The following is a 27,739-nucleotide window of genomic DNA, read 5'->3' as shown; positions in this document are numbered from 1 at the left end:
ATGATGGGCTGGGATAGGATGGGCTGGGCTGGTGTGGGGCTTGGCTGTGTACTGGGCTGTGCAGAACTAGGGGTAGGATCTGTGTTTATATAGCCCAGGCAGACCCTCTCTCCGACCCATTCCCTCTCAGCCGGAGAACACAACCCTACCAGGACCGATGCCAAGGGATTGCTCAGCATTTAACGAGAGAGAGAGACAGAGAGAGAGAGAGAGAGAGACAGAGAGAGAGAAAGAGGAGAGGAGGGGAAACAGCTCTGACATATTTAACACAGACTCCCATTCTCAACATACTCACACACACTGAGACAGACAGTAGACACTTAGTAGAAACTTCACAGACACTTAGTAGAAACAACACAGACAGACAGACTCTCTCTCTGAGACGGACGGCAGGCAGCATGTTTCTGTGGCGGCTCCCCCAGGCAGCGTGTCTGGTGTCGGTGTGTGTGTCGCTGACTCTTGGGTACGAGGACGATATCGAGGTGAACTATGGTGACAGTTACTACAACGAGATCACAGAGGGAGAGCCACTGGAGCGTAAGTCAAGTGTGTGTGTGTTTGTGTGTGTGTGTGTGTGTGTGTGTGTGTGTGTGTGTGTGTGTGTGTGTGAACCAAGTTCTGAATGCTAGATAACATCATCCATGTGTTAGAGTTAGGATAGATAACATCATCCATGTGTTAGGATAGATAACATCATCCATGTGTTAGTGTTAGGATAGATAACATCATCCATGTGTTAGTGTTAGGATAGATAACATCATCCATGTGTTAGTGTTAGGATAGATAACATCATCCATGTGTTAGGATAGATAACATCATCCATGTGTTAGTGTTAGGATAGATAACATCGTCAATGTGTTAGTGTTAGGATAGATAACATCATCCATGTGTTAGTGTTAGGATAGATAACATCATCCATGTGTTAGGATAGATAACATCATCCATGTGTTAGTGTTAGGATAGATAACATCATCCATGTGTTAGTGTTAGGATAGATAACATCATCCATGTGTTAGTGTTAGGATAGATAACATCATCCATGTGTTAGGATAGATAACATCATCCATGTGTTAGTGTTAGGATAGATAACATCTTCCATGTGTTAGTGTTAGGATAGATAACATCATCCATGTGTTAGTGTTAGGATAGATAACATCATCCATGTGTTAGGATAGATAACATCATCCATGTGTTAGGATAGATAACATCATCCATGTGTTAGTGTTAGGATAGATAACATCATCCATGTGTTAGTGTTAGGATAGATAACATCATCCATGTGTTAGGATAGATAACATCATCCATGTGTTAGGATAGATAACATCATCCATGTGTTAGTGTTAGGATAGATAACATCATCCATGTGTTAGTGTTAGGATAGATAACATCATCCATGTGTTAGTGTTAGGATAGATAACATCATCCATGTGTTAGTGTTAGGATAGATAACATCTTCCATGTGTTAGTGTTAGGATAGATAACATCATCCATGTGTTAGTGGTATGATAGATAACATCATCCATGTGTTAGTGTTAGGATAGATAACATCATCCATGTGTTAGGATAGATAACATCATCCATGTGTTAGTGTTAGGATAGATAACATCATCCATGTGTTAGTGTTAGGATAGATAACATCATCCATGTGTTAGTGTTAGGATAGATAACATCATCCATGTGTTAGTGTTAGGATAGATAACATCATCCATGTGTTAGTGTTAGGATAGATAACATCATCCATGTGTTAGGATAGATAACATCATCCATGTGTTAGTGTTAGGATAGATAACATCATCCATGTGTTAGTGTTAGGATAGATAACATCATCCATGTGTTAGGATAGATAACATCATCCATGTGTTAGTGTTAGGATAGATAACATCATCAATGTGATAGTGTTAGGATAGATAACATCATCCATGTGTTAGGATAGATAACATCATCCATGTGTTAGTGTTAGGATAGATAACATCGTCAATGTGATAGTGTTAGGATAGATAACATTGTCAATGTGTTAGTGTTAGGATAGATAACATCATCCATGTGTTAGTGTTAGGATAGATAACATCATCCATGTGTTAGTGTTAGGATAGATAACATCATCCATGTGTTAGTGTTAGGATAGATGACATCATCCATGTGTTAGTGTTAGGATAGATAACATCATCCATGTGTTAGGATAGATAACATCATCCATGTGTTAGTGTTAGGATAGATAACATCATCCATGTGTTAGTGTTAGGATAGATAACATCGTCAATGTGTTAGTGTTAGGATAGATAACATCATCCATGTGTTAGTGTTAGGATAGATAACATCGTCAATGTGTTAGTGTTAGGATAGATAACATCATCCATGTGTTAGTGTTAGGATAGATAACATCATCCATGTGTTAGGATAGATAACATCATCCATGTGTTAGTGTTAGGATAGATAACATCATCCATGTGTTAGGATAGATAACATCATCCATGTGTTAGTGTTAGGATAGATAACATCGTCAATGTGATAGTGTTAGGATAGATAACATTGTCAATGTGTTAGTGTTAGGATAGATAACATCATCCATGTGTTAGTGTTAGGATAGATAACATCATCCATGTGTTAGTGTTAGGATAGATAACATCATCCATGTGTTAGTGTTAGGATAGATAACATCATCCATGTGTTAGTGTTAGGATAGATAACATCATCCATGTGTTAGGATAGATAACATCATCCATGTGTTAGTGTTAGGATAGATAACATCATCCATGTGTTAGTGTTAGGATAGATAACATCATCCATGTGTTAGGATAGATAACATCATCCATGTGTTAGGATAGATAACATCATCCATGTGTTAGTGTTAGGATAGATAACATCATCCATGTGTTAGTGTTAGGATAGATAACATCATCCATGTGTTAGTGTTAGGATAGATAACATCGTCAATGTGTTAGTGTTAGGATAGATAACATCATCCATGTGTTAGTGTTAGGATAGATAACATCATCCATGTGTTAGTGTTAGGATAGATAACATCATCCATGTGTTAGTGTTAGGATAGATAACATCATCCATGTGTTAGGATAGATAACATCATCCATGTGTTAGTGTTAGGATAGATAACATCGTCAATGTGTTAGTGTTAGGATAGATAACATCATCCATGTGTTAGTGTTAGGATAGATAACATCGTCAATGTGTTAGTGTTAGGATAGATAACATCATCCATGTGTTAGTGTTAGGATAGATAACATCATCCATGTGTTAGGATAGATAACATCATCCATGTGTTAGTGTTAGGATAGATAACATCATCCATGTGTTAGTGTTAGGATAGATAACATCATCCATGTGTTAGGATAGATAACATCATCCATGTGTTAGTGTTAGGATAGATAACATCATCCATGTGTTAGTGTTAGGATAGATAACATCGTCAATGCTGACCTGTGATGTTAATTTGTGGAACAACAAGTTGATCAAGAATTTGAACCGAATGAAACAACTAGGATTGAATGGAACATTAGTAAATTGACTTAGTTCAGTCACAGCCCACTGAAAGCCAGTCGTGAGTGAATGGAGGTTTTAGTGTCAGGCTTGTTACTGACTTAAATCGGGCTGGTCAAGAAGTCCAGGGTTTGAGTTAGAGTTCAGAAATCTGCACGTTCAAAACCAGTGGAGGCTGCTGAGGGGAGGACGACTCACAACAATGGGCTGAAACAGAGTAAATGGAATGGCATCAAACCATGGAAACCACAGAAACCACGGAAACCACAGAAACCACGGAAACCACAGAAACCACGGAAACCACGGAAACCACAGAAACCATGGAAACCACAGAAACCACGGAAACCACGGAAACCACAGAAACCACGGAAACCTTGTGTTTGATGTGTTTGATACCATTCCACTCATTCCCGTCCAGCCATTACCACGAGTCAGTCCTCCCCAATTAAGGTGCCACCAGCCTCCTGTGTTCAAAACGCAGAGCATTAAAAAAAACTATTTTGAGTTTTCAACCATTTTACCTTTCATATTAAAAGGAAACAACGTTTTTTTTTTGCTTCAGTAGAGTGATATGGGGCGGGCAACTCTAGTTTTTCATCACACAAGATAAATTCATATTTTACTTGAAGTTAATCTTGCATTTTTAACTTGCTAAAAAAAATATCTCCTGGAGAAAAGTTACCATTGCGTCTTCCTCTGCAATCAATCACGTCGCTGTCTGCTGACCTATAATGCCTGGTCTTGAATGCGGTGGATTTTGATTGGTTTTACAAGAGCAAAGATTTCTCATTCGAGTGGAGAGGTGCAACTGAAGCACAACATGTGTCTGAAGCCGAGCAGAAATTACAAATCGGTTTTCGATCTGCATTTACAAAAACACAGCAAGATATCTTTTCTGCGTTATATTATAATTTTTAATTTGTTTTAATTGCGTTAAAAAACAGAATTGTGCTTCAAGGCACCCCCTGGAAGTCTATTTAATAGGTATGATTGTCAGGCCTATGTATGGCTGGGTTCAGTCAGTGTGTGTACAGATATCATACTAAAAGAGTTTGAATTTAGAATCAATGTGGATACGTTCTGCTTGTGTGGGTTGTAACAGTCTGTCTAGATGTACTCTGTCGAGTGTTGCTCTTTGTCAAGTTATTTATCTCTGGATAGGAAGTACTAAAAGTGTAATCATAGAGAGTGTGAGCACTGACTGTGTTAGTGTGTCAGAGTTGGCTGAGCAAATCTGGACATGTTCGCCTCTCTTCTCCTCTCGTCTCCTTTCTTCTCCACTCTTCTCCTCTCTTCTCTTCTCCTCTCTTCTCCTTTCTTCTCCTCTCTTCTCCTTTCTTCTCTTCTCCTATCTTCTCCTTTCTTCTCATCTCTTCTCCTCTCTTCTCCTCTCTTCTCCTTTCTTCTCCTCTCCTCCTTTCTTCTCCTCTCTTCTCCTTTCTTCTCTTCTCCTCTCTTCTCTTCTCCTCTCTTCTCCTTTCTTCTCATCTCTTCTCCTCTCTTCTCCTTTCTTCTCCGCTCTTCTCCTTTCTTCTCCTATCTTCTCTTCTCCTCTCTTCTCCTCTTTTCTCCTCTCTTCTCCTCTCTTCTCCTTTCTTCTCCTCTCTTCTCCTTTCTTCTCATCTCTTCTCCTCTCTTCTCTTCCCTCTCTCCTCTCTATTACCTGCCAGAGGGTACATTGAGTAAGTACAGTTCATAGATAATATAAATAATCTGGACCAGTGTTTACTGAATGGTGAGTCACTTCCAATTCAGCTGCTCTGAAATGTCCAAAAGCTTTCGGCTGGGTAATGAAGCAACAGACGTTTGGAAATCACTGCTCTACCTCTGTTAGCAGAGTCTATCTCCAGTAGTTGTGGCTGAGGGACTGTTCCTCAGTGTGCTCTGTCAGTGTTGGCTGTGAAAGTCTGGGCAGAGAGTAAGTTAAGCGAGAGGAGACCGGGGCTTTTATCCTCCTATTGAGAACTGACCATTATGAATAACTGGTCGTTGATCAAAGAAATACTATTTAATTAGGGAATTCTTCTCTCAGCTGGTTTGGAAGGTAGGCTCCTTGGCGTGTGTGTGTGTGTGTGTGTGTGTGTGTGTGTGTGTGTGTGTGTGTGTGTGTGTGTGTGTGTGTGTGTGTGTGTGTGTGTGTGTGTGTGTGTGTGTGTGTGTGTGTGTGTATGTGTGTGTGTGTGTGTGTGTGTGTGTGTGTATGGTTCGTACTCTAACAGAAAACCATGAACAACAGTACATTTGCTCGGGGCAGTTTGTAATGTTACTTTACATTATTAAAGATGGAGCAGCCCAAACAAACCCTGGTGAGTAACATCACACATTACTGTACCAGAAGGGAGACCGTGCCAATGACTCACACTGCCAGGACACAGGACACAGGACACAGGACACAGGACACAGGACACAGAACACAGGACACAGAACACAGGACACAGGACACAGGACACAGGACACAGGACACAGGACACAGGACACAGGACACAGGACACAGGACACAGGACACAGAACACAGGACACAGGACACAGGACACAGGACACAGAAAGAAAAAGAGAGGTAGAGATAGAGAACAAGACGTGTAGAGACAGGAAGAGAGGGAAATAGATTGATACTGTTTCAAGCTAAGAAAATGATCATCTGAGACAGAGATGGACAGTTGTCAGGAGAAAGGATGGAGATATCCATGTTGACTTAAAATGTACGAATACAAGACATCTAACATACATGCTTGTCTCTTCCACCCCACCTCTCCTTCCCTCTTCCTCTCTCTCGCTTCCCCATTCCTCTCTCTCTCTCTCTCTCTCTCTCTCTCTCTCTCTCTCTCTCTCTCTCTCTCTCTCACACACTCTCTCTCTCTCTCTCTCTCTCTCTCTCACACTCTCTCTCTCTCTCACGCTCTCTCTCTCTCACACTCTCTGTCTCACACTCTCTGTCTCACACTCTCTCTCTCACATACTCTCTCTCTCTCTCTCACTCTCTCTCTCTCTCTCACTCTCTCTCTCTCTCTCACTCTCTCTCTCTCTCTCACACTCTCTGTCTCTCTCTCTCTCTCTCTCACTCTCTCTCTCTCTCTCTCTCTCTCTCTCTCTCACTCTCTCTCTCTCTCTCACTCTCTCTCTCTCTCTCACACTCTCTGTCTCTCTCTCTCTCTCTCTCACTCTCTCTCTCTCTCTCACACTCTCTGTCTCTCTCTCTCTCTCTCTCACTCTCTCTCTCTCTCTCTCTCTCTCTCTCACTCTCTCTCTCTCTCTCTCTCTCTCTCTCACACTCTCTCTCTCTCTCACGCTCTCTCTCTCTCACACTCTCTGTCTCACACTCTCTGTCTCACACTCTCTCTCTCACATACTCTCTCTCTCTCTCTCTCTCTCTCTCTCTCTCACTCTCTCTCTCTCTCTCACTCTCTCTCTCTCTCTCACACTCTCTGTCTCTCTCTCTCTCTCTCTCTCTCTCTCTCTCTCTCTCTCTCTCCCTCTCTTTCCCTCTCTCCAGCCACGGCTATCCCAACCCAAGCCCCCTGTAAGGTTACAGAGATGACTAAATGGGACAAGCTCTTCTCCATGCTGGAGAACTCTCAGATGAGGGAGAACATGCTTCTGCAGTACTCCGATGACATCATCAAGGTGGAGTTGGGGTCGCTGCGTGGAGAAATGCTAAGGTTGGTATATATATATATATATATATATAGGCACTTCCAATAATAATCATATAGCTTTTATTTGTCCTATTTCTCACCTGTACAAGCGTGTATTCATTGGAAATGTGTTTTTTTTTGTTGCATATCCCACTCTACCTGAGACACCTTCGGAGAGTGGGATCACAGCCAGGGTCTGCCATTCAAAGGTGACCTTGGAACAATTAAGGTTCAGTGTCTTGCTCAAGGGCACATCAACAGACTTTTCACCTGGTCGGTTCTGGGTTTAGAACCACTAGTCTACCAGCCACCAACTAATATACAAGCACAATGTGGAAAAAGTACCCAATTTTCATACTTGAGTAAAAGTAAAGATACCTTCATAGAAAATGACTCAAGTAAAAGTGAAAGACACCCAGTAAAATACTACTTGAGTAAAAGTCTAAAAGTATTTGGTTTAAAATATACAAGTACTAGGGCTCCTGAGTGGCGCAGCGGCCTAAGGATCTGCATCTCAGTGCAAGAGCATCACTACAGTCAAATCAAATCAAAGTTAATTTGTCACATGCGCCGAATACAACAGGTGTAGTAGACCTTACAGTGAAATGCTTCCTTACAGGCTCTAACCAATAGTGCAAAAAGGTATTAGGTGAACAACAACTATATACAGTAGTGAAGCTATATACAGTAGAGAGGCTATATACAGTAGAGAGGTTATATACAGTAGAGAGGTTATATACAGTAGAGAGGCTATATACAGTAGAGAGGCTATATACAATAGTGAGGCTTTATACAGTAGAGAGGCTATATACAGTAGAGAGGCTATATACAGTAGAGAGGTTATATACAGTAGAGAGGCTATATACAGTAGAGAGGCTATATACAGTAGAGAGGCTATATACAGTTGAGAGGCTATATACAGTAGAGAGCCTATATACAGTACAGTAGTGAGACTATATACAGTAGCGAGGCTATATACAGTAGAGAGGCTCTATATAGTAGAGAGGCTATATACAGTAGAGAGGCTATATACAGTAGAGAGGCTATATACAGTAGAGAGGCTATATACAGTACAGTAGTGAGACTATATACAGTAGCGAGGCTATATACAGTAGAGAGGCTCTATATAGTAGAGAGGCTATATACAGTAGAGAGGCTATATACAGTAGAGAGGCTATATACAGTAGAGAGGCTATATACATTAGAGAGGTTATATACAGTAGAGAGGCTATATACAGTAGAGAGGCTATATACAGTAGAGAGGTTATATACAGTAGTGAGGCTATATACAGTAGAGAGGCTATATACATTAGAGAGGTTATATACAGTAGAGAGGATATATACAGTAGAGAGGCTATATACAGTAGAGAGGCTATATACAGTAGAGAGGCTATATACAGTACAGTAGTGAGACTATATACAGTAGCGAGGCTATATACAGTAGAGAGGCTCTATATAGTAGAGAGGCTATATACAGTAGAGAGGCTATATACAGTAGAGAGGCTATATACAGTAGAGAGGCTATATACATTAGAGAGGTTATATACAGTAGAGAGGCTATATACAGTAGAGAGGCTATATACAGTAGAGAGGTTATATACAGTAGTGAGGCTATATACAGTAGAGAGGCTATATACATTAGAGAGGTTATATACAGTAGAGAGGTTATATACAGTAGAGAGGCTATATACAGTAGAGAGGCTATATACAGTAGAGAGGCTATATACAGTAGAGAGGCTCTATATAGTAGAGAGGCTATATACAGTAGAGAGGCTATATACAGTAGAGAGGCTATATACAGTAGAGAGGCTATATACATTAGAGAGGTTATATACAGTAGAGAGGCTATATACAGTAGAGAGGCTATATACAGTAGAGAGGTTATATACAGTAGTGAGGCTATATACAGTAGAGAGGCTATATACATTAGAGAGGTTATATACAGTAGAGAGGCTATATACAGTAGAGAGGCTATATACAGTAGTGAGGCTATATACAGTAGAGAGGTTATATACAGTAGAGAGGCTATATACAGTAGAGAGGCTATATACAGTAGTGAGGCTATATACAGTAGAGAGGTTATATACAGTAGCGAGGCTATATACAGTAGAGAGGCTCTATATAGTAGAGAGGCTATATACAGTAGAGAGGCTATATACAGTACAGTAGTGAGACTATATACAGTATAGAGGATATATACAGTAGAGAGGCTATATACAGTAGAGAGGCTATATACAGTAGAGAGGCTATATACAGTACAGTAGTGAGACTATATACAGTAGAGAGGCTATATACAGTAGAGAGGCTATATACAGTAGAGAGGCTATATACAGTAGAGAGGCTATATACAGTACAGTAGTGAGACTATATACAGTAGCGAGGCTATATACAGTAGAGAGGCTCTATATAGTAGAGAGGCTATATACAGTAGAGAGGCTATATACAGTAGAGAGGCTATATACAGTAGAGAGGCTATATACATTAGAGAGGTTATATACAGTAGAGAGGCTATATACAGTAGAGAGGCTATATACAGTAGAGAGGTTATATACAGTAGTGAGGCTATATACAGTAGAGAGGCTATATACATTAGAGAGGTTATATACAGTAGAGAGGATATATACAGTAGAGAGGCTATATACAGTAGAGAGGCTATATACAGTAGAGAGGCTATATACAGTACAGTAGTGAGACTATATACAGTAGCGAGGCTATATACAGTAGAGAGGCTCTATATAGTAGAGAGGCTATATACAGTAGAGAGGCTATATACAGTAGAGAGGCTATATACAGTAGAGAGGCTATATACATTAGAGAGGTTATATACAGTAGAGAGGCTATATACAGTAGAGAGGCTATATACAGTAGAGAGGTTATATACAGTAGTGAGGCTATATACAGTAGAGAGGCTATATACATTAGAGAGGTTATATACAGTAGAGAGGTTATATACAGTAGAGAGGCTATATACAGTAGAGAGGCTATATACAGTAGAGAGGCTATATACAGTAGAGAGGCTCTATATAGTAGAGAGGCTATATACAGTAGAGAGGCTATATACAGTAGAGAGGCTATATACAGTAGAGAGGCTATATACATTAGAGAGGTTATATACAGTAGAGAGGCTATATACAGTAGAGAGGCTATATACAGTAGAGAGGTTATATACAGTAGTGAGGCTATATACAGTAGAGAGGCTATATACATTAGAGAGGTTATATACAGTAGAGAGGCTATATACAGTAGAGAGGCTATATACAGTAGTGAGGCTATATACAGTAGAGAGGTTATATACAGTAGAGAGGCTATATACAGTAGAGAGGCTATATACAGTAGTGAGGCTATATACAGTAGAGAGGTTATATACAGTAGCGAGGCTATATACAGTAGAGAGGCTCTATATAGTAGAGAGGCTATATACAGTAGAGAGGCTATATACAGTACAGTAGTGAGACTATATACAGTATAGAGGATATATACAGTAGAGAGGCTATATACAGTAGAGAGGCTATATACAGTAGAGAGGCTATATACAGTACAGTAGTGAGACTATATACAGTAGAGAGGATATATACAGTAGAGAGGCTATATACAGTAGAGAGGCTATATACAGTAGAGAGGCTATATACAGTACAGTAGTGAGACTATATACAGTAGCGAGGCTATATACAGTAGAGAGGCTCTATATAGTAGAGAGGCTATATACAGTAGAGAGGCTATATACAGTAGAGAGGCTCTATACACTAGAGAGGCTATGTACAGTAGAGAGGCTATATACAGTAGAGAGGCTCTATACAGTAGCGAGGCTACATACAGACACCAGTTAGTCAGGCTGATTGAGGTAGTATGTACATGTAGATATGGTTAAAGTGACTATGCATATATGATGAACAGAGAGTAGCAGTAGTGTAAAAGAGGGGTTGGGGGGTGGTGGGTGGTGGGACACAATGCAGATAGCCTGGTTAGCCAATGTGCGGGAGCACTGGTTGGTCGGGCCAATTGAGGTAGTATGTACATGAATGTATAGTTAAAGTGAGTAACAGAGAGTAGCAGCAGGGTAAAATACAGTGCCTTGCGAAAGTATTCGGCCCCCTTGAACTTTGCGACCATTTGCCAAATTTCAGGCTTCAAACATAAAGATTTAAAACTGAATTTTTTTCTGAAGAATCAAAAACAAGTGGGACACAATCATGAAGTGGAACGACATTTATTGGATATTTCAAACTTTTTTAACAAATCAAACACTGAAAAATTGGACGTGCAAAATTATTCAGTCCCCTTAAGTTAATACTTTGTAGCGCCACCTTTTGATGCGATTACAGCTGTAAGTCGCTTGGGGTATGTCTCTATCAGTTTTGCACATCGAGAGACTGACATTTTTCCCCATTCCTCCTTGCAAAACAGCTCGAGCTCAGTGAGGTTGGATGGAGAGAATTTGTGAACAGCAGTTTTCAGTTCTTTCCACAGATTCTCGATTGGATTCATGTCTGGACTTTGACTTGGCCATTCTAACACCTGGATATGTTTATTTTTGAACCATTCCATTGTAGATTTTGCTTTATGTTTTGGATCATTGTCTTGTTGGAAGACAAATCTCCGTCCCAGTCTCAGGTCTTTTGCAGACTCCATCAGGTTTTCTTCCAGAATGGTCCTGTATTTGGCTCCATCCATCTTCCCATCAATTTTAACCATCTTCCCTGTCCCTGCAGAAGAAAAGCAGGCCCAAACCATGATGCTGCCACCACCATGTTTGACAGTGGGGATGGTGTGTTCAGGGTGATGAGCTGTGTTGCTTTTACGCCAAACATAACGTTTTGCATTGTTGCCAAAAAGTTACATTTTGGTTTCATCTGACCAGAGCACCTTCTTCCACATGTTTGGTGTGTCTCCCAAGTGGCTTGTGGCAAACTTTAAACGACACTCTTTATGGATATCTTTAAGAAATGTCTTTCTTCTTGCCACTCTTCCATAAAGGCCAGATTTGTGCAATATACGACTGATTGTTGTCCTATGGACAGAGTCTCCCACCTCAGCTGTAGATCTCTGTAGTTCATCCAGAGTGATCATGGGCCTCTTGGCTGCATCTCTGATCAGTCTTCTCCTTGTATGAGCTGAAAGTTTAGAGGGACGGCCAGGTCTTGGTAGATTTGCAGTGGTCTGATACTCCTTCCATTTCAATATTATCGCTTGCACAGTGCTCCTTGGGATGTTTAAAGCTTGGGAAATCTTTTTGTATCCAAATTTGGCTTTAAACTTCTTCACAAAAGTATCTCGGACCTGCCTGGTGTGTTCCTTGTTCTTCATGATGCTCTCTGCGCTTTTAACGGACCTCTGAGACTGTCACAGTGCAGGTGCACTTATACGGAGACTTGATTACACACAGGTGGATTGTATTTATCATCATTAGTCATTTAGGTCAACATTGGATCATTCAGAGATCCTCACTGAACTTCTGGAGAGAGTTTGCTGCACTGAAAGTAAAGGGGCTGAATAATTTTGCACGCCCAATTTTTCAGTTTTTTATTTGTTAAAAAAGTTTGAAATATTCAATAAATGTCGTTCCACTTCATGATTGTGTCCCACTTGTTGTTGATTCTTCACAAAAAAATACAGTTTTATATCTTTATGTTTGAAGCCTGAACTGCGGCAAAAGGTCGCAAAGTTCAAGGGGGCCGAATACTTTCGCAGGGCACTGTAGGGGTGGGGGGGCACACAATGCAAATAGTCCGGGTAACCATTTGATTACCTGTTCAGGAGTCTTATGGCTTGGGGGTAAAAATTGTTGAGGAGCCTTTTTGTCCTATACTTGGCACTCCGGTACCTCTTGCCATGCGGTAGTAGAGAGAACAGTCTATGACTGGGGTGGCTGTGGTCTTTGACAATTAGGGCCTTCCTCTGACACCGCCTGGTGTAGAGGTCCTGGATGGCAGGCAGCTTTGCCCCAGTGATGTACTGGGCCGTACGCACTACCCTCTGTAGTGCCTTGCGGTCGGAGGCCAAGCAATTTCCGTACCAGGCAGTGATGCAACCAGTCAGGATGCTCTCGATGTTGCAGCTGTAGAACATTTTGAGGATCTCAGGACCCATGCCAAATCTTTTTAGTTTCCTGAGGGGGAATAGGCTTTGTCGTGGCCTCTTCACGACTGTCTTGGTGTGTTTGGACCATTCTAGTTTGTTGGTGATGTGGACACCAAGGAACTTGAAGTTCTCAACCTGCTCCACTACAGCCCCGCCGATGAGAATGGGGGCATGCTCGGTCCTCCTTTTCCTGTAGTCCACAATCATCTCCTTAGTCTTGGTTACGTCGAGGGATAGGTTGTTATTCTGGCACCACCCAGCCAGGTCTCTGACCTCCTCCCTATAGGCTGTCTCATCGTTGTCGGTGATCAGGCCTACCACTGTTGTGTCGTCTGCAAACTTAATGATGGTGTTGGGATGGTGTCGGAGTCATGTCTGGCAATGCAGTCGTGGATGAACAGGGAGTACAGGAGGGGACAGAGCACGCACCCCTGAGGGGCTCCAGTGTTGAGGATCAGCATGGCTGATGTGTCGCTACCTACCCTTACCACCTGGGGGTGGCCGGTCAGGAAGTCCAGGATCCAGTTGCAGAGGGAGGTGTTTAGTCCCTGGTTCGAAACCAGGCTGAATCGCATCCGGCCGTGATTGGGAGTCCCATAGGTCAGCACATAATTGGACCAGCGTCGTCCGGGTTTGGCCGGGGTAGACTGTCATTGTAAATAAGAATTTGTTCATAACTGACTTGCCTAGTTAAATAAAGGTTAACATAAAAATTATTAAGCATCAAAAGTAAAAGTATAAATCATTTCAAATTCCTTCTATCAAGCAAACCAGTGAGTCCTCCAGACCAGAGGCAGTAGGGATGACCAGGGATGTTCTCTGTTTAGTAAGTCCTCCAGATCAGAGGCAGTAGGGATGACCAGGGATATTCTCTGTTTAGTGAGTCCTCCAGATCAGCGGCAGTAGGGATGACCAGGGATATTCTCTGTTTAGTGAGTCCTCCAGATCAGAGGCAGTAGGGATGACCAGGGATGTTCTCTGTTTAGTGAGTCCTCCAGATCAGAGGCAGTAGATGACCAGGGATGTTCTCTGTTTAGTGAGTCATCCAGATCAGAGGCAGTAGATGACCAGGGATGTTCTATTGATTAGTGAGTGAATTGGACCATGTTCCTGTCATGCTAAGCATTCTAAATGTAACAGTACAGTAGTGAGTACTTTTCGATTTTTACCAAACCACCAATCCCAAATCGACCTTTACCAAACCCAAATCGATCTTATCCAAACCATCAATCCCAAATCGACCTTTACCAAACCCAAATCGACCTTTACCAATCCCAACTCGACCTTTACCAATCCCAAATCGACCTTTACCAATCCCAAATCGACCTTTACCAATCCCAAATCAACCTTTACCAATCCCAAATCGACCTTTACCAATCCTAAATCGACCTTTGCCAAACCACCAATTCCAAATCAATCCCCTAAATTCTGTGCACCTGTGTATATCTGAAAGAAGTCCTTGTGTAATGTAGCCTACTTCCTGGTCTCTGATGTAATCCTTCTCTAATCCCTCTTCTCTTGACCCCAGGTTCGTGGCTCAGTACGGAGGGGCCTGTGGCGTTGCGGTGGAGACTGCTGGACGGAGGATGTCCATGCAGATGGAAGCTCGCCTCAAGGAGAGCCTGGAGCATCTCAGGCAAGATCGGAGCATTGCTGCTGGGAAATCTGCAGGTAATTCTGGGAATAGCCACCAGGAGACGCTGTTACAGCAGCTCCTCAACGCGGCGCGGACACAGGCTTCCCGACTCGTCAAGCTAGAAAATATCTGCCTGAGTAATCCAGGACCCATAACGCCACCAGAGGCAAAGGGGGAAGACCTGCAGCAGGATGTGGTGCCGGCAGAGATGCTGGTTGCCCTGGTGACAGAGCTGGCGAAGACGAGGGCAGTTCTGGAACTAGCGTTCAAGTCGGCACAGCAACGACACATGCCCGCAGGTGAGAACACCTCTTCCTGTGTCACTATCTATACATCCTACCATCTTTTACATCACTTCTCAATCAGGGGTGCTACTTTCCACAGTTGGTACTTGACCCAATCAGGGGTGCTACTTTCCACAGTTGGTATTTGACCCAATCAGGGGTGCTACTTTCCACACGGGGTACTTGACCCAACCAGGGGTGCTACTTTCCACACGGGGTACTTGACCCAACCAGGGGTGCTACGTGACCCAACCAGTGGGTGCTAGTACTTGGCCTATCCTCAGGGGGTACTTGGGTACCAGGGGGTGCTATTACTTGGCCTATCATCAGGGGGTACTTGACCCAACCAGTGGGTGCTAGAACTTGGCCTATCCTCAGGGGGTACTTGACCCAACCAGGGAGTGCTAGTACTTGGCCTATCCTCAGGGGGTACTTGGCCCAACCAGGGGGTGCTAGTACTTGGCCTATCCTCAAGGGGTACTTGGGTACCAGGGGGTGCTATTACTTGGCCTATCATCAGGGGGTACTTGACCCAACCAGTGGGTGCTAGAACTTGGCCTATCATCAGGGGGTACTTGACCCAACCAGTGGGTGCTAGTACTTGGCCTATCCTCAAGGGGTACTTGGGTACCAGGGGGTGCTAGTACTTGGCCTATCATCAGGGGGTACTTGACCCAACCAGTGGGTGCTAGTACTTGGCCTATCCTCAAGGGGTACTTGGGTACCAGGGGGTGCTATTACTTGGCCTATCATCAGGGGGTACTTGACCCAACCAGTGGGTGCTAGTACTTGGCCTATCCTCAAGGGGTACTTGGGTACCAGGGGGTGCTATTACTTGGCCTATCATCAGGGGGTACTTGACCCAACCAGTGGGTGCTAGAACTTGGCCTATCATCAGGGGGTACTTGACCCAACCAGGGGGTGCTAGAACTTGGCCTATCCTCAGGGGGTACTTGACCCAACCAGTGGGTGCTAGAACTTGGCCTATCCTCAGGGGGTACTTGACCCAACCAGGGGGTGTTAGTACTTGGCCTATTCACAGGGGGTACTTGAGAAGACTCATGGGACCAGAGGCCTACTGGTAAAATGCACATGAGGGGTTAGTTCAGGCGTAGTCCGGGCCGAGCAACATGTCCCTGCTAGTACAGTAACCTGGTTGAGAAGCTCTGCTCTACATAATGTAGAAAACGAATGTTTATACACCATCAGGTAATACAGCACCCCTCTTACAAGAATCACACCAGACATCCCTCCCAGGCAATTTGATCCTTTCAACTCATTGATTCTCGAAAGAATGAATATAGCAAAATAAATACCTAGGGAGTATGAATGTAAAAATGTTTCTGGTCCATTTTTCTTATAACAGGAATTCTTATCAGAGAGTCTTTCCATGTTTCAAACCCAGTCTCTGCATCTGTGATCTCTATTTGTAAGGATTTGAGAGCCTACACACACCCACGTCCTGTACAGACCTCGACCTGCTTACTATGTTGGAATTCAATCAAAAACAAAATGAGCCCAGGTCTTCAGAGAGCCAGCTCCAGTTCCATGCATTAATCAGATAAAACCACAATGCTGTTTATATATCGCACACACACACACACACGCTCACACACACGCGCACACGCACACACACACACACACACACACACACACACACACAGGTATAACCATTAGCAGGTCGGCACAGCAACCGCAGCAAAGCACCCTGGGAAGCAGAACCAGATGGGAACGGTTACCCCCGGAGAGAAACCTGAGACAAATCTAACGTCAATATTTAGGGTCTGGTAGGAAGAGTCAATCACTGTGTGTGTCACAGCCTAGATATTAGACTGCTGCTGCAGAGAGAGGGGGAAGGGAGCTGTCCACACTGATATAATACACCCTTAGTAATACAGGAATCATACATAATCCCACACACACACGCACACACACACATACAAAGACTGATTCAAACCTCCAGCAGTGATTTCCTCTCCTGGTCTGACTCTGGGCTGATGCATTATGTCATGGTGTTATTACACAGTGGTGGAAAAAGTAACCAATTTTCATACTTGAGTAAAAGTAAAGATACCTTAACAGAAAATGACTCAAGTAAAAGTGAAAGTCACCCAGTAAAATACTACTTGAATAAAAGTCTAAAAGTATTTTGTTTTAAATATACTTAAGCATCAAAAGTAAAGGTAATTGCAAAAATAATACTTAAGTATCAAAATAAGTAGTAAAAGTGTAAATAATTAAACATGTCCTTATATTAAAGCAAAACAAACTGAACCATTTTCTTGTTTTTAAAATGATAGGATAGGCAGAGGTACACACCAACTCCAAGACATTCTATAAAATATGCTTTTGGGTTTAGTGAGTCCAGAGGCAGTAGGGATGTTCTCTGTTTAGTGAGTCCTCCAGATCAGAGGCAGTAGGGATGTTCTCTGTTTAGTGAGTCCTCCAGATCAGAGGCAGTAGGGATGTTCTCTGTTTAGTGAGTCCTCCAGATCAGAGGCAGTAGGGATGTTCTCTGTTTAGTGAGTCCTCCAGATCAGATGCAGTAGGGATGTTCTCTGTTTAGTGAGTCCTCCAGATCAGAGGCAGTCGGGATGTTCTCTGTTTAGTGAGTCCTCCAGATCAGAGGCAGTAGGGATGACCAGGAGTGTTCTCTGTTTAGTGAGTCCTCCAGATCAGAGGCAGTAGGGATGTTCTCTGTTTAGTGAGTCCTCCAGATCAGAGGCAGTAGGGATGTTCTCTGTTTAGTGAGTCCTCCAGATCAGAGGCAGAGGGATGACCAGGGATGTTCTCTGTTTAGTGAGTCCTCCAGATCAGAGGCAGTAGATGACCAGGGATGTTCTATGTTTAGTGAGTCCTCCAGATCAGAGGCAGTAGGGATGTTCTCTGTTTAGTGAGTCCTCCAGATCAGAGGCAGTAGGGATGTTCTCTGTTTAGTGAGTCCTCCAGATCAGAGGCAGTAGGGATGACCAGGGATGTTCTCTGTTTAGTGAGTCCTCCAGATCAGAGGCAGTAGATGACCAGGGATGTTCTCTGTTTAGTGAGTCCTCCAGATCAGAGGCAGGAGGGATGAACAGAGATGTTCTCTGTTTAGTGAGTCCTCCAGATCAGAGGCAGTTGGGATGACCAGGGATGTTCTCTGTTTAGTGAGTCCTCCAGATCAGAGGCAGTACGAATGACCAGGGATGTTCTATGTTTAGTGAGTCCTCCAGATCAGAGGCAGTAGGGATGACCAGGGATGGTCTCTGTTTAGTGAGTCCTCCAGATCAGAGGCAGTAGGGATGACCAGGGATGTTCTCTGTTTAGTGAGTCCTCCAGATCAGATGCAGTAGGGATGACCAGGGATGGTCTCTGTTTAGTGAGTCCTCCAGATCAGGGGCAGTAGGGATGACCAGGGATGTTCTCTGTTTAGTGAGTCCTCCAGATCAGAGGCAGTAGGGATGACCAGTGATGTTCTCTGTTTAGTGAGTCCTTCAGATCAGAGGCAGTAGGGATGAGCAGGGATGGTCTCTGTTTAGTGAGTCCTCCAGATCAGAGGCAGTAGGGATGACCAGGGATGTTCTCTGTTTAGTGAGTCCTCCAGATCATAGGCAGTAGATGACCAGGGATGTTCTCTGTTTAGTGAGTCATCCAGATCAGAGGCTGTAGGGATGACCAGGGATGGTCTCTGTTTAGTGAGTCCTCCAGATCAGAGGCAGTAGGGATGACCAGGGATGCTCTCTGTTTAATGAGTCCTCCAGATCAGAGGCAGTAGGGATGACCAGGGATGTTCTCTGTTTAGTGAGTCCGCCAGATCAGAGGCAGTAGGGATGACCAGGGATGTTCTCTGTTTAGTGAGTTCTTCAGATCAGAGGCAGTAGGGATGACCAGGGATGTTCTCTGTTTAGTGAGTCCTCCAGATCAGAGGCAGTAGGGATGAGCAGGGATGGTCTCTGTCTAGTGAGTACTCCAGATCAGAGGCAGTAGGGATGCTCTCTGTTTAATGAGTCCTCCAAATCAGAGGCAGTAGGGATGACCTGGGATGTTCTCTGTTTAGTGAGTCCTCCAGATCAGAGGCAGTAGGGATGACCAGGGATGCTCTCTGTTTAGTGAGTCCTTCAGATCAGAGGCAGTAGGGATGGCCAGGTATGTTCTCTGTTTAGTGAGTCCTCCAGATCAGAGGGAGTAGGGATGACCAGGGATGGTCTCTGTTTAGTGAGTCCTACAGATCAGAGGCAGTAGGGATGACCAGGGATGTTCTCTGTTTAGTGAGTCCTCCAGATCAGAGGCAGAAGGGATGACCAGGGCTGTTCTCTGTTTAGTGAGTCCTTCAGATCAGAGGCAGTAGGGATGACCAGGGATGTTCTCTGTTTAGTGAGTCCTTCAGATCAGAGGCAGAAGGGATGACCAGGGATGTTCTCTGTTTAGTGAGTCCTTCAGATCAGAGGCAGAAGGGATGACCAGGGATGTTCTCTGTTTAGTGAGTCCTTCAGATCAGATGCAGTAGGGATGACCAGGGATGTTCTCTGTTTAGTGAGTCCTCCAGATCAGAAGCAGTAGGGATGACCAGGGATGTTCTCTGTTTAGTGAGTCCTCCAGATCATAGGCAGTAGATGACCAGGGATGTTCTCTGTTTAGTGAGTCATCCAGATCAGAGGCAGTAGGGATGACCAGGGATGTTCTCTGTCTAGTGAGTACTCCAGATCAGAGGCAGTAGGGATGACCAGGGATGTTCTCTGTTTAGTGAGTCCTCCAGATCATAGGCAGTAGATGACCAGGGATGTTCTCTGTTTAGTGAGTCATCCAGATCAGAGGCTGTAGGGATGACCAGGGATGGTCTCTGTTTAGTGAGTCCTCCAGATCAGAGGCAGTAGGGATGACCAGGGATGTTCTCTGTTTAGTGAGTCCTCCAGATCAGAGGCAGTAGGGATGACCAGGGATGTTCTCTGTCTAGTGAGTACTCCAGATCAGAGGCAGTAGGGATGCTCTCTGTTTAATGAGTCCTCCAGATCAGAGGCAGTAGGGATGACCAGGGATGTTCTCTGTTTAGTGAGTCCGCCAGATCAGAGGCAGTAGGGATGACCAGGGATGTTCTCTGTTTAGTGAGTCCGCCAGATCAGAGGCAGTAGGGATGACCAGGGATGTTCTCTGTTTAGTGAGTCCGCCAGATCAGAGGCAGTAGGGATGACCAGGGATGGTCTCTGTTTAGTGAGTCCTCCAGATCAGAGGCAGTAGGGATGACCAGGGATGTTCTATGTTTAGTGAGTTATTATCTCTTTATATCATTTTTACTTACGTTAAGTACTCTTCTTCTTCTTTCTGTATTTTTTTTAATACCCTCAGCCTCTCAGCCCATCCTCTCTATCACCATAGACCACCCCTCAGCCTCTCAGCCCATCCAATCTATCACCATAGACCACCCCTCAGCCTCTCAGCCCATCCTCTCTATCACCATAGACCACCCCTCAGCCTCTCAGCCCATCCTCTCTATCACCATAGACCACCCCTCAGCCTCTCAGCCCATCCTCTCTATCACCATAGACCACCCCTCAGCCTCTCAGCCCATCCTCTCTATCACCATAGACCACCCCTCAGCCTCTCAGCCCATCCAATCTATCACCATAGACCACCCCTCAGCCTCTCAGCCCATCCTCTCTATCACCATAGACCACCCTCAGCCTCTCAGCCCATCCCATCTATCACCATAGACCACCCCTCAGCCTCTCAGCCCATCCTCTCTATCACCATAGACCACCCCTCAGCCTCTCAGCCCATCCCATCTATCACCATAGACCACCCCTCAGCCTCTCAGCCCATCCCATCTATCACCATAGACCACCCCTCAGCCTCTCAGCCCATCCCACCTATCACCAGAGACCACCCCTCATTCACTCTCAGCCCATCCCACCTATTACCATAGACCACTCAACCTCTCAGCCCATCCCACCTATCACAATAGACCACTCATTCTCTCAGCTCATCTCACCTATCACAATAGACCACTCAACCTCTCAGCTCATCCCACCTATCACAATAGACCACCCTCAACCTCTCAGCCCATCCCACCTATCACCATAGACCACCCTCAACCTCTCAGCCCATCCCACCTATCACCATAGACCACCCTCAACCTCTCAGCCCATCCCACCTATCACCATAGACCACCCTCAACCTCTCAGCCCATCCCATCTATCACCATAGACCACCCCTCAGCCTCTCAAGCCCATCCCATCTATCACCATAGACCACCCCTCAGCCTCTCAAGCCCATCCCACCTATCACCATAGACCACCCTCAACCTCTCAGCCCATCCCACCTATCACCATAGACCACCCTCAACCTCTCAGCCCATCCCACCTATCACCATAGACCACCCTCAACCTCTCAGCCCATCCCATCTATCACCATAGACCACCCCTCAGCCACTCTCAGCCCATCCCACCTATCACCATAGACCACCCCTCAGCCTCTCAAGCCCATCCCATCTATCACCATAGACCACCCCTCAGCCACTCTCAGCCCATCCCACCTATCACCATAGACCACCCCTCAGCCTCTCAAGCCCATCCCATCTATCACCATAGACCACCCCTCAGCCTCTCAAGCCCATCCCATCTATCACCATAGACCACCCCTCAGCCACTCTCAGCCCATCCCACCTATCACCATAAACCACCCCTCAACCCCTCAGCCCATCCCACCGATCACCATAGACCACCCCTCAGCCTCTCAGCCCATCCTCTCTATCACCATAGACCACCCCTCAGCCACTCTCAGCCCATCCCACCTATCACCATAGACCACCCCTCAACCCCTCAGCCCATCCCACCGATCACCATAGACCACCCCTCAGCCTCTCAGCCCATCCTCTCTATCACCATAGACCACCCCTCAACCTCTCAGCCCATCCCATCTATCACCATAGACCACTCCTCAGCCTCTCAAGCCCATCCCATCTATCACCATAGACCACTCAACCTCTCAGCCCATCCCACCTATCACCATAGACCACTCAACCTCTCAGCCCATCCCACCTATCACAATAGACCACTCAACCTCTCAGCTCATCTCACCTATCACAATAGACCACTCAACCTCTCAGCCCATCCCACCTATCACCATAGACCACCCTCAACCTCTCAGCCCATCCCACCTATCACCATAGACCAACCTCAACCTCTCAGCCCATCCCACCTATCACAATAGACCACTCAACCTCTCAGCTCATCCCACCTATCACAATAGACCACTCAACCTCTCAGCTCATCTCACCTATCACAATAGACCACTCAACCTCTCAGCCCATCCCACCTATCACCATAGACCACCCTCAACCTCTCAGCCCATCCCACCTATCACCATAGACCAACCTCAACCTCTCAGCCCATCCCACCTATCACAATAGACCACTCAACCTCTCAGCTCATCTCACCTATCACAATAGACCACTCAACCTCTCAGCCCATCCCACCTATCACCATAGACCACCCTCAACCTCTCAGCCCATCCCACCTATCACCATAGACCACCCTCAACCTCTCAGCCCATCCCACCTATCACCATAGACCACCCTCAACCTCTCAGCCCATCCCACCTATCACAATAGACCACCCTCAACCTCTCAGCCCATCCCACCTATCACCATAGACCACCCTCAACCTCTCAGCCCATCCCACCTAATCACAATAGACCACTCAACCTCTCAGCCCATCCCATCTATCACAATAGACCACTCAACCTCTCAGCCCATCCCATCTATCACCATAGACCACCCTCAACCTCTCAGCCCATCCCACCTATCACCATAGACCACCCTCAACCTCTCAGCCCATCCCATCTATCACGATAGACCACCCTCAACCTCTCAGCCCATCCCACCTATCACCATAGACCACCCTCAACCTCTCAGCCCATCCCATCTATCACCATAGACCACCCTCAACCTCTCAGCCCATCCCATCTATCACGATAGACCACCCTCAACCTCTCAGCCCATCCCACCTATCACCATAGACCACCCTCAACCTCTCAGCCCATCCCACCTATCACAATACATAAATAAATAAATACATTTTCAATAACTGTACATGTGACGTAACTCCTCCGTTTCAATTCATAATATTATTAATAAATATAATTTTCAAAAATAACATTTTTTCCATAAATAACATTTTTTTCAGTATATTTGAGTTTGACCATAACATATGATGTAATATTTCTTCTATATTTTTCAGGAGGATAAAACTGAAATTGTAACCAGCTTTGTAAGGCTTGTTTAAAAAAAGGCGATACTTTAAAAAAATAAATAATAATAATAAACGTTTTCAATTAGAAATGAAAAGTCCTAATCTGTATGACGGCCATTTTGGAACAAAGACTTTTGACTTTAGCATTCTAAATAAAATGAAATATTTTTTGCTCATATGATTTTAAATGAACAGTCATCTGGAGTAAACAGTAAGTCAGTAAACTGTGATAAAGGACCAAAGAGTTAATCAATGTGAATTTTCCCATAAATAGACGAGTATTTTACCTCTCCATGGTTGCAGAATCTTATCTATTGAAATGAATTGTGGTCAATTCATGTTGTGTTTTTTTGAGATGTGAATACCACGTATGTCTACTTCACCATCCACCCATTTTGTTGGTAAACTACAAGGAAGTGTAAACGCTGTGTTTTAGTATGGTCCGCTTGTCATAATTAGGTTTTAATCCATAGAGGGCAGATCTTTAATGAGACTGTGGATCCAGATGGCGCACTCAAGTACTTTACACCACTGTTATTATCCCATTTATAGATCACACACACACACACACACACACACACACACACACACACACACGCGCGCGCGCACGCACACACACGCACACACACACACACACGCGCGCACGCACGCACGCACACACACACACACACACACACGCAGGCCTACAATGTGCACATTCAAGTGGTGTTTGTGATGAGAAACAGAGCATCCAGGTGTATTATTTTGTCGCCTAAAGGACAGAGAGAAAATAAATACTTCTACTTCCATCTATTGGTGTAACCGATGTGAAACGGCTAGCTTAGTTAGCGGTGCGCGCTAAATAGCGTTTCAATCGGTGACGTCTCTTGCTCTGAGACCTTGAAGCAGTGGTTCCCCCTTTGCTCTGCAAGGGCCGTGGATTTTGTGGCGCGACGGGTGACGATGCTTTGTGAGTGACTGTGGTTGATGTGTGCAGAGGGTCCCTGGTTCGAGCCCAGGTTGGGGCGAGGAGAGGGACGGAAGCTATACGGTTACATTGGCATGCATGACTGCTAAACGTTCAACCATAAAGATCCTATATAGATTTGTTCTATAGTCATTCATAGTGGGTAGAACAACGAAGATCTCTCACAGGGTTTATATTGAACAGCCCTTAGCCGTGGTATATTAGCCATATATCCACACCCCCCTCTGGCCTTATTGCTTAAATATACCACGGCTTTCAGCCAATCACCATTCAGAGTTCAAACCACCCGGTTTATAATACATCATGAATGTCTAGCGCCGTGTTTCTAGACGTGGAAAACCTTTTTGGATAAAGACTTGACGATCTGGTCATCCGTAGTGGTCATCATCAGGTCATCCGTAGTGGTCATCATCAGGTCATCCGTAGTGGTCATCATCAGGTCATCCGTAGTGGTCCTCATCAGGTCATCCGTAGTGGTCATCATCTGGTCATCCGTAGTGGTCATCATCAGGTCATCCGTAGTGGTCATCATCAGGTCATCCGTAGTGGTCATCATCTGGTCATCCGTAGTGGTCATCATCTGGTCATCTGTAGTGGTCATCATCAGGTCATCCGTAGTGGTCATCATCTGGTCATCCGTAGTGGTCATCATCAGGTCATCCGTAGTTGTCATCATCTGGTCATCCGTAGTGGTCATCATCAGGTCATCCGTAGTGGTCATCATCTGGTCATCCGTAGTGGTCATCATCAGGTCATCCGTAGTGGTCATCATCAGGTCATCCAGAGTGGTCATCATCTGGTCATCTGTAGTGGTCATCATCTGGTCATCTGTAGTGGTCATCATCAGGTCATCCGTAGTGGTCATCATCTGGTCATCCGTAGTGGTCATCATCAGGTCATCCGTAGTGGTCATCATCTGGTCATCCGTAGTGGTCATCATCAGGTCATCCGTAGTGGTCATCATCTGGTCATCTGTAGTGGTCATCATCTGGTCATCCGTAGTGGTCATCATCTGGTCATCCGTAGTGGTCATTATCTGGTCATCTGTAGTGGTCATCATCTGGTCATCTGTAGTGGTCATCATCTGGTCATCCGTAGTGGTCATCATCAGGTCATCCGTAGTGGTCATCATCTGGTCATCCGTAGTGGTCATCATCAGGTCATCCGTAGTGGTCATCATCTGGTCATCCGTAGTGGTCATCATCAGGTCATCCGTAGTGGTCAACATCTGGTCATCTGTAGTGGTCATCATCTGGTCATCCGTAGTGGTCATCATCAGGTCATCCGTAGTGGTCATCATCTGGTCATCCGTAGTGGTCATCATCAGGTCATCCGTAGTGGTCATCATCTGGTCATCTGTAGTGGTCATCATCTGGTCATCCGTAGTGGTAATCATCTGGTCATCCGTAGTGGTCATTATCTGGTCATCTGTAGTGGTCATCATCTGGTCATCTGTAGTGGTCATCATCTGGTCATCCGTAGTGGTCATCATCAGGTCATCCGTAGTGGTCATCATCTGGTCATCCGTAGTGGTCATCATCAGGTCATCCGTAGTGGTCATCATCTGGTCATCCGTAGTGGTCATCATCAGGTCATCCGTAGTGGTCATCATCTGGTCATCTGTAGTGGTCATCATCTGGTCATCCGTAGTGGTCATCATCTGGTCATCCGTAGTGGTCATCATCTGGTCATCCGTAGTGGTCATCATCAGGTCATCCGTAGTGGTCATCATCTGGTCATCCGTAGTGGTCATCATCTGGTCATCCGTAGTGGTCATCATCAGGTCATCAGTAGTGGTCATTATCTGGTCATCCGTAGTGGTCATCATCTGGTCATCCGTAGTGGTCATCATCTGGTCATCCGTAGTGCTTCTGAGAACAAAGAAAAGGCCTGAAGAAGCCCCGTGAGGCAGCATGCTGGCAGATGGCAGATGGCCTGTTTCCCTTTCTCTTCTTTTAATCAATATAAGTAAGAATGTAAATCAGACTTATAACAAGAGGAAAAGAACAATGATAAAAAGTAGAAGTAGATTTGGACTTTTCGTCATCTTGTGGTTTCCTAAATTGGTCGTCTTGCAGATCAATTAATAACCGTAAAATGACTAAAGCAATTCTCTCATTCTCTCCTCCCTCTCTCTTCTCTCGCAGGCTGTGAGACCGCTCTTCTCTTCCCTATGCGTTCCCCTCGCATCTTCTCATCGGTGACACCAGACCTCCCTCTCTCTCTCTCTTCCTTCACCGTGTGCCTGTGGGCCAAGCCCGTCTCCATCTCCAACAGAACCGTGCTGTTCTCCTACGGAACCAAACGGAACCCCTATGAGATCCAGCTCCTTCTCAGTGGAACCAGTGCTCTCTTCACTGTGGGGGGAGAGGCTCACCTGGTGGAGGGGCGGGGCGTGGTGAGAGGAGGAATTTGGACCCACATATGTGGGGCTTGGAGCTCTGAGCAGGGCATAGCGTCACTGTGGGCCGATGGACACAGAGTGGCATTCACACCCGGGGTGGCCGAGGGCCACGTGTTACCCGATGGAGGCTCCCTCCAGCTGGGGCAGGAGAAGAACGACGGCGGGGTCTCTGGAGGGTCAGGTGGCAGTGGGAGTCAGATGCCTGGGTTTGACGGAGGCTTCGATGCCAAGTTGGCGTTCGCTGGGAAGATGACAGGGGTGAACATGTGGGACAGCGTGCTGACGGAGGAGGAGATATCCCAGCTGGCTTTGCAGGACGGCGAGGGGTGTGAGCAGAGGGGGAACGTAGTTGGGTGGGGCTTGACGGAGATCGTGCCTCACGGGGGTGCTCAGTTCATCAACTAACTCTGATGACGTTTTCATCATCATCATCATTTAAATTAACTCTATCATCACCATTATAAACTAAGACCTGCAGTGCAGAACAGCCCAAACGGCTGAGACTGCAACAATAATGTGAACATAAACAACAACAACAACAACAACAACAACAACAACAACAACAGCAGCTCCCTTTAATGGTTAATGAGACTGTAACAATAATGTTTCCTGTTGGAGGAGTGGTTCCCATTTAGAGAAGCAGGAGAGTAGCAACACACACACACACACACGCACACGCACACACACACACACACACACGCACGCACGCACACGCAAGTCAGATGCCTGGGTTTGTAAACATGTGTGCGTAACAATAATGTGAACGCACAACCAACACGCACGCACACACACACACACGCACACACACGCACACACACACACGCACACACACACACACACACACACACACACACACACACACACACACACACACACACACACACACACACACACACACACACACACACACACACACACACACACACACACACTTGGTGAGAAGCATTAGTATACTGTACATAGCTTTAGGAGGAGAAGTGGAGAAAACAGAATTTACCACAGATTTAAAGAGAGAAAA

General features: G+C 45.1%; 2 protein-coding genes across 4 annotated transcripts in view; one reads left to right on the top strand and one right to left on the bottom strand.

Annotated features, from left to right (window-relative positions):
- Window positions 1-27,739, bottom strand: part of LOC110503413 (ventricular zone-expressed PH domain-containing protein) — a 206,028-nt gene that overhangs the window by 126,872 nt on the left and 51,417 nt on the right. The window lies entirely within an intron of this gene.
- Window positions 1-27,739, top strand: LOC110490901 (pentraxin-related protein PTX3). The gene is made up of 4 exons (XM_036962014.2): window positions 1-537; window positions 6,986-7,151; window positions 14,734-15,140; window positions 26,465-27,739. Exons 1-4 carry the CDS (start codon window positions 399-401, stop codon window positions 27,124-27,126), a joined length of 1,374 nt encoding a protein of 457 aa, XP_036817909.1. The 5' UTR covers window positions 1-398; the 3' UTR covers window positions 27,127-27,739.

Source organism: Oncorhynchus mykiss, chromosome 24 (assembly GCF_057628025.1).
Source record: "Oncorhynchus mykiss isolate SJ-2025 chromosome 24, ASM5762802v1, whole genome shotgun sequence".
Lineage (NCBI taxonomy): Eukaryota > Metazoa > Chordata > Actinopteri > Salmoniformes > Salmonidae > Oncorhynchus > Oncorhynchus mykiss.
Note: the sequence above shows the minus strand (reverse complement) of the source record. Positions and strands in the feature narration are given on the sequence as shown.

Coding starts and splice junctions, on each gene's coding strand:
- LOC110490901 (XM_036962014.2), top strand. CDS start 399: ATGTTTCTGTGGCGGCTCCCCCAGGCAGCGTGTCTGGTGTCGGTGTGT. Junction 538..6,985: donor AGAGGGAGAGCCACTGGAGC/GTAAGTCAAGTG, acceptor CCCTCTCTCCAG/CCACGGCTATCCCAACCCAA. Junction 15,141..26,464: donor GCAACGACACATGCCCGCAG/GTGAGAACACCT, acceptor CTTCTCTCGCAG/GCTGTGAGACCGCTCTTCTC.